The sequence below is a fragment of the Columba livia genome, chromosome 19, assembly GCF_036013475.1.
Source record: "Columba livia isolate bColLiv1 breed racing homer chromosome 19, bColLiv1.pat.W.v2, whole genome shotgun sequence".
In the NCBI taxonomy this organism is placed as follows: domain Eukaryota; kingdom Metazoa; phylum Chordata; class Aves; order Columbiformes; family Columbidae; genus Columba; species Columba livia.
The window spans coordinates 4,728,155-4,742,084 of record NC_088620.1 but is presented as its reverse complement, the minus strand read 5'-3'; the positions used below and the strand labels follow the sequence as shown (position 1 = coordinate 4,742,084).

The 13,930-nt window shown below is 52.2% G+C and overlaps 1 protein-coding gene across 3 annotated transcripts; it reads left to right on the top strand.

Moving 5' to 3' along the window:
• The first annotated feature begins 134 nt into the window (after positions 1 to 134).
• AIF1L (allograft inflammatory factor 1 like) lies at positions 135 to 12,356 on the top strand. Of its 3 annotated transcripts, none has more exons than XM_065035810.1 (5): positions 135 to 289; positions 4,868 to 4,934; positions 7,837 to 7,878; positions 8,988 to 9,150; positions 10,817 to 12,356. In XM_065035810.1, exons 1-5 carry the CDS (start codon positions 212 to 214, stop codon positions 10,902 to 10,904), a joined length of 438 nt encoding a protein of 145 aa, XP_064891882.1. In that variant the 5' UTR covers positions 135 to 211; the 3' UTR covers positions 10,905 to 12,356. The 3 variants fall into 3 exon arrangements, with proteins under 3 accessions (XP_064891882.1, XP_064891883.1, XP_064891884.1); XM_065035811.1 differs by lacking the exon at positions 135 to 289 and adding an exon at positions 405 to 771; XM_065035812.1 differs by lacking the exon at positions 135 to 289 and adding an exon at positions 4,109 to 4,254.
• Positions 12,357 to 13,930: the final 1,574 nt, after the last annotated feature.

The following is a 13,930-nucleotide window of genomic DNA, read 5'->3' as shown; positions in this document are numbered from 1 at the left end:
CCGAGCGGCTGCACCCCGCGGGCAGCCGGTTTCCATCCCCCGGGAAGAGCAGCCCGGAGCGGGGCGGGGGCCGTCAGCCGCCGGTTCTCGGCAGGGAAAGGGTTAACGGGGGGAGGGAGGGGGGGGGGGGCGGAGGTCCCGCACCACCCGCCCCGCCCGGCCCTGCCCACCCCTATTTAAAGCGGCGGCGGGCACGGGGCGGCTCTGGGAGATGGCGGTTCCGCGCCGGCCGAGCGGCGGGGGGCTGCGGCGGGCCCCGCAGGACGGGCGGCTGGAGGAGATCAATAAGGTGGGGCCAGGACCACCCCTCCCGACCAGAGCCGAGCCGGGGCAGCTCCGCGGGGACCGGGCTGGGGGCTCCGAGGGGCGGGATGGGGGCGGCCGCGCCGGGGCTGAGCCGGTGCCGGGCGGGGGAGAGCAGGGAAAAGGCAGGGGGAGCTGCCCCTTCCTCAGCCTGTGCCCCCCGGGAGGGAAATCCGGCTGGAGGAGGCGGTGGCTCTGCGGGGGTTTGCTCTCCAGCCCCTCCGCCCGGGGTGCTCCCCTCGCAGGCTGCTCTTTCTTCTCCTTCGACCACAGCCCGGGCAGGTCCGGGGGGCGGTGGTTGCTCAGGGTCCCGCTGCCACGGAAGTCCCCTTGGGAACGTGCTTCAGCAAGAATAGGAGTTGTTCTTCTTCCCTCCACTGCATTGAGCACTTCAATCTCTTCTTCTAGGAGTGAGAAGCATCTGCTGGTCAGAAGAGCTGACTCAAGCCTTTCTAGTTTTTGATTGCGGTGGGTGAATGGGGAGCCCAGGATGGTTGGGTGTCCCACAAGCCTTGGGCCGGGGGAACAGCAGCTCCTGGATTAGTACAAAGTACGCTGGGCTGTGTGCCCTTCATGCTGGGGTCAGGCAAGGTCCTTTCCCGGAGCTTTGGGCTTGCCCTGTCCCTTGCTTGGCATGGCCTGTGGGGGCAGCTCCATTGGCATCCCTCCCAGCCGAGAGCTGTTCTGAAGGTGAAAAGAAGTTTTTAACCTTGAAACCATAAACGATGAGATTTCTAGGATCATTTCTAGGTGGGCTTGGTGGTCACTTGTTGATATAGCCAGTGGCCCCTTGGTGTTACAGGTGGAGAAATCAAAGAGCTGTGTGAGATGAGAGCCTGGAAGAGACGGTGGGCTTGTCTTGCCCCCACGTTATCTGGGCCCTGGAAAGTGCCAATATGTTCCTTCAGGCAGGGCTGAGGTGGTGGAGGTGGAGTTTATGTAGGTCACTGGGAAGGGAATTGGATTATTAGAAACTAGGAAGTGCTGCAGTAGAATAAGAACAATTGGCTAAAAAGGAGCCTCTGAAACATGCCATGGGCAGGCAGCACGACCTGTGCCAAGGAGGCATGTCAATGGGTCTCAACATGTCCCACATGGCCAAGGTGGAGCTGACCCTTGAGCTGGGGGAGGAAGGGAGTGTGTTGTACCTATTGCTGCAGTCTCTGCTGCTGCAGAGCTGTCCCCAGCATCACTCGGGCACAGGGTGGGTATGTGATCCCTCAGCTGGCAGGAGCCGTAGGACTGAGCCTGGGAAGCTGCTGCTGAAGTGCAGCTGCTGTGCCCTAGGGCTGGGGGTTCTTCTTCCTCCCGTGCTCCTGTCCTTCCCCAAAGCAGCCATCACTTCTGCCAGACTTTTTCTCTGGGTGAGGTTTGGGTCACAAAAATGAAACAAGCTACACAACTTCCCACTGACGGAGGTTAGAGCAGCTTGTTCGTGTCCTTGCTGCCCTGTGTGTTGGCTCAGTGCTAGGAGAGGGGATTTGAGCAGCTAGAAATCAAGCTGTGGATAGCAGGGGTAGCAGCTGCCCATGGATCCGGAGCAGCCGCTGTGCTGCAGTGGTTCTGGGCAGCAAACCCCGGTCTGCTGTTCATTGCTCGCTCTGCACAGCAGCACTGGGAGAGTTTGCAGTGAGTGTGCAGTGAAGCAACTCACACCTCCCCCTGACACAGAGCTGACAGGTAAACCTGGGCTGATACTATGGCTAGGGCCAGGGAGGGGGTTTCCCAAGCCCTGAAGAGCCCCTGAAGGCATAAAGTGCTCCTATTAAAACCTATCATCAGGCCAAATTCTTATCAGGCTTAGTTTCATTGTCTCATCCTAACACTTTGTTCCCTCCCAGCCCTGTTTTCCTGGCTGTTTTCTACCCCCAGAGGTCTCACTGGGATAAGGGTCTTTGGCAGGCAGCATCCTAAATGCACATGTGCTTCTGAAGGGCTAGTATTGAATTCTGTCTTTTCCAGCCTGAAACACTCCTCTGGGATCCCCTCTTGGCTGTTCCCCTCTTCCTGGGAAATGGCAATCACATTGTTCAGCCTCGTGCATCAAGGTGGCAAGTCTAATCCAGCACAGATTAGTTTCAACCTAGTTTTACCCTCTAATGCGCTGGGCTGCGGGGGTAGAATTCAGCCTGCCAGAGAGCAGGTACCTGCTTTCACATCCAGGGTTGGCACGAGCATCCCTCAGCCCCTTCCCAGCCCCAGCATGTGGGGTGGTTGGTGTCAAGCACTTAAACAGCCCAATGAGAGCGTGGGCTTCTGGCTGGAGATGCCTTTTTGGAAAGGGAGGAAGGATCTGGCTTTGCTCAGGTGGTCTTGCAGGTAGCTGGGACTTGTGTGGCTGAATTTATTGGCTTAGAAAAGTCAGGCTGTTCAGGGCGGGAGTGGGGGAGAGGCTGGGGCTTAGTAAGCAGTTCTTATTAATAGAATGTGCCTCTTAAAATGGAAGATTTAGCAAAGGGTTTGAGGAGGAACTTCAGCCACTTGGCTGAGTCTGAGTCACTGGCCCTGGGGACTGAATTCCTGTGTGCTATTGTGAGTGTTTGCCTTATCGCAGTGGTAGCCCAGTTTGCATACAATGTAGAGGGTGGAATGCCTTTGAAATATGCTGCCCTGTTGCTTCCTTTGGTTGTGAGCAGAGCTGTGACACTGGTGGGCTGCCCAGTTCCCCTCCAGTTGAAATGCAGGAGGACTGGGTGCCAGGTGTGTGCACAGTGTCACCCATCCTGCTCTCGCACCATGCTGCCAGGGGCTCTTGGACCCCTGGGCATGTGTCCCTCAGCCATCCTGTGCAGATGTAGTATTCTCTTCCCTTCAGTCTTCACTGGTTTTGTGCTTTCTTGCTCCTGAAGCAATACTGCGCTCTGCTCTCATATCCCCTGTTCTGCTGGTAGGTGCAAACTGCTGCTTCTGCAGGAATGAAGCTGTGACCTGGTGGCGAGGAGATGCTCTGGCCCTGTTTTTGTTCTCAGGGATGTTTGGCAGGTTCCTTCTACAGGGGCTGTTCAGTGGTGATGGCAGTAGGTAACATGAATCTCTGGTGACTTCTGCTGTTGGCTGAGCCCAGGTCTCAAAGCTGAATTGGACCCTTTGTGTTAGGCTGGCAAATGATACCCCTGGGTAAAAATAATTTGAGATAAATGAGTTGGTAAAGGAGAGTGAAAGAAGGAACTGGGAACATTGCTTTTCACCACAGTTCTCAATTTGAGTTGGTGTCCATGGTGATAAGGGAAGTCTGTGTCACCCTGGTTTAGGGGACATGGTCTCTGATGTCTTATCTGGAGTCTGTGAGATGGGAGGAAGGGATGGCAGTCACTTCTGTCCTAGCTGCCTTCCTACAAAACCTTAGTTTAGCTGCACATAAAGGACTTGCCAAAGCAGTGGTTACCTGGCAGTGAAGTTTTGAGGCATTTGCACATTTGAGTTCCTGATGGCTGTGGGGACCTCCTGCAGTCCTGATGCCGCAGTGTCTGCAAATGGGGCTTTTTTTGGATGAGGGGGGCCTGTCTCATTTATCAAAAATTATGCTGCCCCAGTACTACCCGTGTCAGAGACCCTGCTATCTTGGGGACCCCCCTCCTGCCTTCCTTGTGAGGAACAAATGCCCAGAGTGGGGGACAGCCTCAGCCCTCCATCCACTAACCCCTGGAGGGGTTTTCTCCAGGACAGGCAGTGCACAAACTGTGCAGATGTTAATGATTTCTGCGCTGAAGAATGCGGTGGTGTTGTTGAACACAGACCAAGCCATGACGCTGCGCTGGGCTCGCTGGGGCTGGGCGGTGTGGGAGGGCAGAGACGGGACCGAGACCCGGCTGCTCGCAGCTGCGGTGGTGTTGCTGGCAGGGCAGAGCAGCAGAGCTGGCTGTGCGAGTCCTGCTCTGTTCGCTCTGGTACCTGAAGGTTTTTGAAGTGCGAGTCCTGCTCTGTTTGCTCTGGTACCTGAAGGTTTTTGAAGTGCGAGTCCTGCTCTGTTTGCTCCAGTACCTGAAGGTTTTTTGGGTGGGGCCAGGGACAAGTGACCAGAACTGACACAAGATTTTCCTCTCCAGGGTTGGGGGGAGAAGCGAATAGGCACTTTGAGAGTGGATGCCTGTTCCTTTCCCCAAAATACCTGTCCTTTTTTGGTTCCATGGTGTTCTGCAGACTTTGACTGTTCTATTTGCTAGCCCTCAAAGTTATCCAGGAGTTTAAAAGCTCTGAGATCAGAGTGCTTTTTGCAAGCAATAGGAGCCCTTGCTGGGAAAAGGTGCCTGATCCATGTGCTGTGCATGCTGAAGCAGACATATGGGGAGCTGAAACCTTGGGTGTAAGAAAAGGGGGTTTCATGCAGTTATTCCAGAGGCACCTGAGGTCCAGTCCTCCCTCAAGCTGTTGGTGGGAAATCGAGACACCAGATGCATTCCCCTTGCACTGCAGTGTTAATGAAAAGGTGTGGAGGGATTCAACCCATTTTCAAGCCTCCTGCCACTGTTGCTCAGATGTGGCTCTCTGGGAATTGTGTAGATCTTCTGGATAATGCTGCGTTCATACATGCCCTCTAGAGTGGTAACTTTTTTTTCTGTTTTAGGAATTTCTCTGTGACCCAAAGTTCAGCGATGAAGAAGATCTGGAGGAGAAGTTGGCAGTGTTCAAAGGTACGAACCAGCGGGTTTCCATGTCCTTTCAGCCTGACTATATGTTCTGAACAGATTATTTGCCTCAGCACTTGGATTGTACCAGCCCGAGATTCTCTGCCAAATACAAGTGACTGAGCTGGGACAGATGGATGGATGGATGCCTCCCCATTGCTTGTGGGACTCAATGAAATTCCCTGGAGAGGTGGTTTTCCCACATGAATCTTTGTGCTTGTTGAGGCAGGGACATGTCACCCTGTAGCCATCCTGCCTGGCAGCTGCTGGTACTGCAAAACCTGCTGCGTGGACAAAACTCTGGGGAGCAGCGGGAGGATGGTTTCTGTCTAGATACCCAGACAAGCTAGCTGGTGTAATGCACGATGCAGTAGCTGGACTATTTTTTTTTTAAGTGAGTAGGAGGACCTCTTCCCACAGAGCAGAGGTCTCAGCTGCTTGCTGGAGGAGCTGGGGCCTTTCTCACCCCACAAGTTTCTTTGGTTTGATCTGATCCTTTCCGAGCCCCTTGATACCAGAAGCAACAGCAGTAGCATGTCTCTAGTCCTGGCCAAAGCCTAAGGAGGGCGGGCTGACAGATTTGGGGCTTACGTTTGGGCTGTTTGCTGGGATGGGGGATAGAGAAAGAGCTTAAAAGTGTGGAGTCCTCTGGAGCTTGTCCCCAAAGTGGTTACAGGCCAAGATTTGGCAGGGCTGCTCTGGGTGCCTCTGCTTTCATTCCAAGCAGTGTCTGAAGGCAGTTGAGAAAACATGCCTTCTGCGTCACACTGCCCTCGAGGTTTGTCCTCAGCCTGGCTCTAACCAAATACAGCCTGACCTTGCTTTCATTTCAGGCGTTGTCCGCTATTTCCCTTTGAATTTTGGCTTTGCAATCCAGCGTGGCTGGGGTTTTGTGATCCCTTACCCTGCCAGGCACAGAGGAGCCTCCCGTGCTCCCTGTCGTTTTTCTGTTGCCTTTTGTATGGCTCTGGCTTTTGGCTGCAGCCCCACATTATTTTTTCCCATCACAATTGGGGCTCTTCAAACATTGCAACTGTAGGTCACAGGCTCAGAATTCCCTGTAACGAGAGCCTTTGGCATCTCCTCGTGAGTTTGCCTCCGTGGCCTGTCCCGCTCTCCAACGCCTCCTCCAACAATCGGCTCATTGTGTGATGATGACGGGGGGAGCGTTTCTTCTCTGTTGTCCTTCCCGCTGCCCTCCCCGGCTGGGGAGCCCCTCTGCAGTGTTTGTGTAAATGCATTTGTGTGGGGAGGGATTGCATAGTTTTGCCCCACTGAATCCCCGCAGCTGGGATGGGAGGGAAAGATGAATGTGCGAGCTGAGGCGTAGAGCATGATGATGTAAAGCTGCCTCTATTCTCGGCGCTCTTGACAAAGTGTCAGCTGAGAAGAAAAGAAAACATGTGCTGGGCAGAGACACAGCAGAGTGGGGTTTGTGTCCCCGAACGCATGCTGGGGTGCCTGACCCCTGCCCAGGGAGGGAGCAGCTCATTTGCACAAGGTCATTTTGGCAGGGCAGAGTGTGCAGAGGGACAGTTCCATATCAAGCATCGCTTTGGCCCCTAAGCACATGTGAGAGCCCTGTTTTCATCCAGGATTGGTTGCTTAATGGTTGAAGGGAGATGTTTATTTCTGCCCGAAGCACAAACAGCTTTGTTTTGCACGTGGCATTGCTGTAGGTCTGCCCTGTTCAGCTCACAACAGCAGCAACCCACCAGGTGAAGACACGTCAAGCTATTCCTCTGCCCATCGGTCCAGCTAACCTGGGACTTTCCTTCAGAAACACAGGTCCTCAGAAGGCTCTGACGTGTGAAATATCCCCTCTTCCCTTAAATTAACCTGCCACTTCTCTGTTCACACTCGTCTGCTTGCTGGTGTCCCTGGAGCAGAGGCAAAAGGGCTTTTTCCCTTTGGGGAAAGGAGCAGCCTGGGAGCTCTCACTCAGTTTGAGTCCCCCAGGGCTGCTGTGGGGACTGTGAACTGCAGGGCAAGCGGAGATATCTGCAGCTCAGCGTGGATGGATGGTGGCAGCAGGCATCTTGCTCTTCTCATTTAGCAGAACTAAGATGATGGGGGGCCCCCTGCGGCGCTGGGAGCTCTATGGTCCGTAAGACAGACAAATCCTTGCCTGAAGAGCTTAAAGTCTAAATGGGGAACAGCTAGCAATGGGGGTAGGAAGCACCAGGTGTGCCACTTCAAAGGTCAGAAGCAGCACAGGACTGAAATCCTGATTTTTCTGACTCAAATCAGTGCTGTCTGTTATGGCATGCCAGCTTTCGTCTTGCAAAGCTAACCAGATCTTCTTGAGCTGGCTCTGCCTTTCTCTGGGGATGCCGGAATTGTGCGATTCAGCAATGTTTGACAGCAGGCTGGAAGAGCGAACAGCCTGCTCTAGCATAACTGTTCCTGGGGATGTTCTTGTCTTTGACCTCTTGATGTGGTCCTTGAGCATCTCTGCTGGCAGGTGCTGCTCTGGCGGCAGTAGAGTCCCTGGTTATTGCAGGCAACCACGCCATTTAATCCCCCTCCTAATCGGATCAAGCTTCATTTTGGGAGTGTTCAGTGTTTTGTTTTCCTTGCTACTCCTCCTGGGAGGCTGTTCCAGAGCTTTGTTTTTCTGGCTGGAAACCTCTTAATGTTATTCATGGCTAGCTGATACCTTGTTCTCATGCCAGTGTTTTCCTTCAGCTTAAATGAAAAGCAGCCACAATTAAAGAGCACTTAACTCTAGAGCCTTGGAATTGAGATAAGGGTGCTAAACCAGGTCTCTCGATGGTCTTCCTCTTTGAACTGTATATCAATCTTATCCCCTCATCTTTTAATTCATTGCTCTAAGCAGGTAGTGCTCCAAAGCCCTGTGTACCTCCTGCTCTAGCATCCTGCTAACTTACTTCTGTGTCTCTTCCAGAGAAGTACATGGAGTTTGACCTGAACAACCAAGGCGAGATTGGTGAGTGACTCAGGGATGCTGTGCTGAAAGAGCAACAGCCTGCTGAGATGATATCTGCTGCTGTATCTGCTGCTTCCCTCTGTATTGGTGCTGCTGAGGAGGAAAATCTGTGGGCTGCTTCTGTGTCCAGCCTTGTTTGCTCTTGATTCCCAGCCAGGGGTTTCCTTGGCTCTCCAGCCCATGCCTCTCAGCTTAGGCTTTCCTCACCTGCTTCAAGATCTAAGCTCTTTTTTGTTGTCTTCCTCAGTCTCTGCTTAGCTCCTTCTTTCTGCTCTAAATGCCTTTGATTTTCTTCTACCTTTTACTCCACTGAAGCTGCCTTCTCCATCCTCAGCATTTCCAGAAGCTGCAGGGCTTGGGCAGTCCTGGGTTTTGCCTGGCTTGAGGCAGAAGCTGAATGAAACCATGAGCTCTTTGCTTTGCTGGGAGGGGAGCGGAGGGAAGCAGGGGACTTGGGTGTGAGTCTGGCTCAGCTGAGCAGCCCTGGTTTGGGCCCAGAAAGCACCAATTACATAAAAATCCAGCCTTCTGCAAGCCTGGAACGCACACTGAAGTGTAATCACTTGCATGCTGTGCCGTTGCAGGAGGCTGCTGCCTTGTTCCCCTCCTCCACCAGTTCCCCAGCTGAAGTAAAGCCTGCGGGGAGCTGGAGGAAGCCTGACGCAGGGCTGTGCTGCCTTTCCGGGAGGGAAGGGGCCACAGGTTGCAAAGCAATGGAAGGAAATGGCCTGTGGTGATGGGCAGGGGCACACACTCCCCACAGCTTATTTCTTTCTGGCTTTAACCCCCGTGTTGCTTCCCTCTTCCCCATCCTTGTGATTCTTGGCACCATGCTCTGAGCTGGAGAGCAGTGTCACCACATGTCTCTGGAGCACTTGGAGACTTGTCCCTTTTCTGTGTGCATGGTGCTTTTATTTTGAGCTGCACAAATGGAAAGGGCTGCTCTGTACTGGAAAGCCTCTCTTGGCTTCAGCAACAGCTTTAGTGCTTTCAGCCCCTGAGTCTGCAGGTGAGGTGGTCTGAGGTGGGAACTCATGCCTATGTCCCTTGGGTTGGTCTGTGCTCCATGTGGCCACTTCATGGCAGCACCGCTTGCCTTGCTCTTGCAGATTTGATGTCTGTCAAAAGGATGATGGAGAAGATGGGGGCTCCAAAGACCCACCTTGAACTGAAGAAGATGATCTCTGAGGTGACTGGAGGGGTTAGTGAGACCATCTCGTACCAGGACTTCGTCAACGTGATGCTTGGGAAACGCTCTGCTGTGCTGAAACTGTGAGTGTCCCTGGGTGGGGAGCGGGGGACACACAGGACCTGAGCTGGCATGTTGGGGAGCAGAAGCTGTTCTGCCTGGTGGATGTGGAGCTGTGCGTGCTTGGTGTTTGCAGAGGGGAGATGAGGACCCTTGTGAAGGGGAATTTGCAAAGGGACACGAGAGGGTGTATAACCCAGTGTCTGGGCTGCGCAGGGTGTGTTAGCACAGCCTTCCTCCCACGTGCTCTGTGCAGGGCGACTCTTTGGTGCCATTCTTCCCCTTTCCTGTGGGCGTGCAGGCTCTCAGCACTGTAGGACTTCTTCCTTTCTCTTCCCTGTGTCTTTGGGGACATTGGCTTCCCCTGTGAATGGTGGCAGGGCTTGAGTGGCAAATGATAGTCGTGCCAACACCAGCAGTGCTGGCTCCTATTTCCCACAGTATGCTCCCACCATGCCTGATTTTGGAGGGATGGGGCAGTAGATGGAGACAGGATGCATAATTGAAACAGCTGTTTTGTGCTGGGAGAGGTTTTCTGCATTACAGGCTGCCAGCACCAGCCTCCCACGGCCCCTCTGCCCCCTCCAACAGGGCTCTGAAAGTCCTGCTGTAACAAACTGCTTCCCAACACTTGCTTGGCTCCATCCCCACCCCATTGAAGCCTGACTTTTCCTTTCACAGCCACAGAGGCTGGCCCTGCTTTTATGTCTGTAACCACCGTGAATAGGAGCTGCTCCTCTCTGTCCCCCCTTTCCCCTTTTTGGAGGCGGCTTTAGCAGCACAGCTGCTTTCAGGGCAGGTTGGGGGGAAGGATCCCGCGCCCACCTCTCACATGGTCCCTCCAAGCTGGTACATGTTTGGCGATGAGTCTTATCTCTCCCCACTGAGTGCCATGTGTCTGCATGTTGGGATGCTCCCTTGAGCACACACACTTCTCACATCCCTGCTCCTATGTTCTTTCTCCATGGACACAGGCTGAGCCTGCAGCCTGTCCCACATCTTCCATCCTTCCTCCCAACAGCAGCAGTTTTCACAGACGGGTCCCTTCTCTTGCTAACAGACACCCCATTGTCTGTTGGACTCTTTAGAGCAGGAGCAGAAATGTAAAACTCGCCCCAAGAGCAGCGCAGTCCTTTGATCCAGCGGGGCAGTTGGCATTCCCAGCGTAGCTGCCGTCCTCAGGGAGGAAGACAGTGCTGGTGGTTGCAAAATGCTTGAGATTCTTCTGGCCTGTGCCTTGCTCCTTGTCTCTGCCTTTTTTCCTGGCTGTAACGGCTGTCACTTGCTTGGTGTTGGCTTTTGAATGTTCTGCTGTGTGGTGATGTACAAGGTGGGCCAAGGAGAGTTTTTGCTTTTAGACATCAGGAGCACTTAGCATGCATTGTATACCTGGGGGATTTTGGAAGCGGCTGTCTAAATAAAACGTGCTAATCCTCAGGGTTCTGAGAGGAAAAACCAGCAGAGGCTTTGGGAACTAGCTCCTGGAAGCTGCTGGAAAAGTCAAGCTGCCTGCCGGGCTGGCAGCACTGCCCTCTGATGGCTTTGTCCCCTCTGTTAATTATCGGCTGCACTTTGCATAGGAAGCTGATAAAATAATTCAGCAGATAAAATAATCCCACCCCCAATTACGGGTAAAAATCCACCTGCTTGTTTTTTTTTTTCAGTGGTATTGTTTGTTGTGTTTTGCAGGGTCATGATGTTCGAAGGAAAAGCCAACGAAAGCAACCCAAAACCTTCTGGTCCACCTCCAGAGCGAGACATAGCCAGCCTCCCTTGAAGAGGACAGGCTGAAATATCAGCACTGTTTGCTTTGCTGGTCTGTAACAGAGGTTACCTCTGCTTTGTTACTTCTCACTGTGGACAGTCCTAGTTTTCAACTAACATGCCTTAGAGGAACAGCAAGGGAAGCTGGAGACCCCCAGCTCATGTCTTTCTGCTGCATCCCGTAGCCAACTTGATTTGTTAGACAGCAGCTGTAGCGCCAAGTGTAATGTAAGACCAGAAAAAAAAATCCTGTGATCTTACTCTTTCCTCTGCCCTTCCTGCATTTCTCAGACAGGGAGCCGCTTTCCTCCCAGTGTATGGATTCAGAGCTGTGCTTGTCATGACAGGTGCTGTGCTGCCAGATATTGAACATTTCTCTAGTAAAGCCCCTGAGAGCAGCTTCATGGGTGCAAAGAAAGAAAGTGCCTTCTCTGCTCCATCCTGCGCTTCCTGGCTTTGGACTAGTTCTTCCCTTCCCGACCCCACCAAAACACATCAGGCTCCCACCTCTGTGACTTAGTCGTGTGCTGGGTGGATGCGGGAAGGTGCGTGGACACCAGAGATCTGCCTGCGGGGTGTTTCAGTTGGAGGTGGTGACAGCATATGTCTGTCCCCTCCATGGGTCTGTCCTGCAGCCAGATCTCTGTGGGTCCAACACCAGCCGCTGCATGTGAGGGTGGTTAAAGCTCCCCAAGGGACACCCTTCCTGATAAATCTGTGCTTAGATCTGATGGTGAGCGTGACCTCTGAATGGGCGGTTGTCTGTTCTGTCCGTCGGTGTGGAAACAAGCCTGCTGTGATGTTTGCAGCCCTGCAGGAAAGCCCAGGGTGACATCAAACCTTTGGGTGAAGGAAGCTGCATGACCCAACTTGGAAGCACCTTCGAAGGTCCCTTCCAACCCAAGTTACTTTATTCTGAACTGTGAACCCAGTCAGACTGGGATCTGTTCTCACGCAGCCACTCTGTCCCTCTGAGTTCTGCAGACACCCCATTTGTGTTTCCGCTTGATCCCCTGCAACTCTCGGGGACACTTCCCTCATGGATAAGCCCTCGAGTCTGCAAAATAAGAATGGTTTAAGTGTGGAGTGTGAGCTGGGATCCAGATGTAGCTGGGACTGTGGTATCCACACGCGGGTTACTGCGGTGATTCTCACTCTATACACTTTCTGGAATCCAGATGTTTGCTCTTTGCCCTTTCCCTACTCTTTTCTTAAATGATCTTGGCAGCTTTTAACTCTTTTTTTTTTAATCATGGTTTAATAAATAATTTTTATAAAGGAAATACAGATGATTAACTCTACTAGGCTGATTGTTCCTGCCAAAGGCTGCAGTTTTAAATAAAAAAAACAACATTCTTACTACTGTTTGCATGAAAACCAAAATTGTAATGGAGAGGAAAAAAATGAAGAGCAAAAGCAGTACCAGTCTACTTCAAAGACTGAAAATAAATCTTCTGAAGCTCTACCATGTGTCAGTGTATTTAGTTTAGCTCCTCTGAAGCTTGGTCCATATGATTGGTTGCAGATTAAGCGAGCTGGCTTCCAAGTCTGTTAATATAAACCTTTAAATAGATCCTAGAGATAAGTGTGGGCTGTCTTGATCTGATCTTCATCTGTAATAACTGACTGAATGCCATGGAGTTTGGGTTATGAAAAGCAGAGGCCGCCTCCTGAAAGCTGGTGGTTAGGTTTTGGTTATTTTGCCTTACTGAAAGCAAGCAGGTGGTGGTGCTTGTTTTAAGGACTAATTTGTTTATCAAGAGCAGATTCTTGTAATGCTTCTCTTGAAAGTGTTGGTTTTTGGGTGGTGGTGGATTTTTATGTGGTGTGGGTTTGGTTGTTTTCTTCACTGTCTGCACATGAAGCGATTGCCTGAGGTTCTTACCTGATGTGAGTTATCAAAATGCAGACCAGGCTTCCTGGGGGAATGGCTGGGTGCACTTATTCCATGTGTTCCTCAAAAGGACAGAATTGCCCTCAGATCAGAGCCCTGTGTCTGCTTTCTGCTGCCTGGCAGCCTCTGGGAATGCACCTGCTTTTCCGGGCTGTGTTAAAGCCATTGTTCGTTTAGAAAATAAAGGGAGCGCATTACACGAGGGAAATTTGGATGCGGGTTGCCACACACAGTTTAGGTCGCTGCCCAAAGCCGTCACGGCTTTTGTCTCTGTGGAAATCCTCCTCCTTCTGGTCCTGGAAAAGACACGCACAACCTGCTAGAGCTGGAAACTGCCTTTCTCAGGGTGTCTTTGTCCCCACAGGTCTAAGTGCTAAGGTGACACCCCCCTGTGCTGGCGCAGTGTGATGGCTGAACCCTCTGAAACTGAGGCAGGAGGGAGCAAGGAAAGAAATCCTGCTGTGAGTGGGAAAAACACCTCCTCCTGCTCACGTTTCCAGCTCGTCTGCATGTAACCAGAGGTGTATGGAACTGTGTGCTCCTGCTGCTGCCCAGGCTGATGGAGCAGGATCCGCTTAGAGCTGCAGAGCCACGGGATTTCTGCTGTGGGAAGTGTGGCAGCCCCATCCCAAGGGCTGACGGACCAGCCCCACCATGGCACAGCCAGGAAAGTCCACAAGTAAAGAAACTTCTAAACCAGAGTTTTAAGATTTCTGTTTCCAAAGGTTATATACATGCAGACCATACACACTCTTTCATTTCCAGGAAATCCTTGACATATCTATCACATTTTTTGGAAACATTTAGCACAGGTAAATGTCCACAGGGCATGTCCAATGATCCAGTGATCTTTTGAAGGTTGCAGGAGGAAGAAAGCGTCGTCTTCACGTTGTCCTTGGACTGAACTCATGTCCTTGGCACTCGCAGTTCCTTTGTTACCCAACTTGCAGCCATACACAGTCTGAACCCGTTCCTGCTCTGGTTTTGTCCCTTTAACCCTCAGAGCAAGCACCTTGCCCTTCAGCCCTCTCCTGCTTGTCCTAACAAACACCATTCCTGTGACCTAACACCTAATAAACATCTGAAGTCTATCAAACTTGTTTTTATTAACTTATTTCTATCACTAACGTTGGATTTCGGGTACT

Bases quoted from the DNA above. Each gene is read 5' to 3' on its own strand.
- AIF1L (XM_065035810.1), top strand. From the start codon at position 212: ATGGCGGTTCCGCGCCGGCCGAGCGGCGGGGGGCTGCGGCGGGCCCCG. The intron at 290-4,867 runs GTGGGGCCAGGA...TTTCTGTTTTAG, and splicing joins GGCTGGAGGAGATCAATAAG to GAATTTCTCTGTGACCCAAA. The intron at 9,151-10,816 runs GTGAGTGTCCCT...TGTGTTTTGCAG, and splicing joins CGCTCTGCTGTGCTGAAACT to GGTCATGATGTTCGAAGGAA.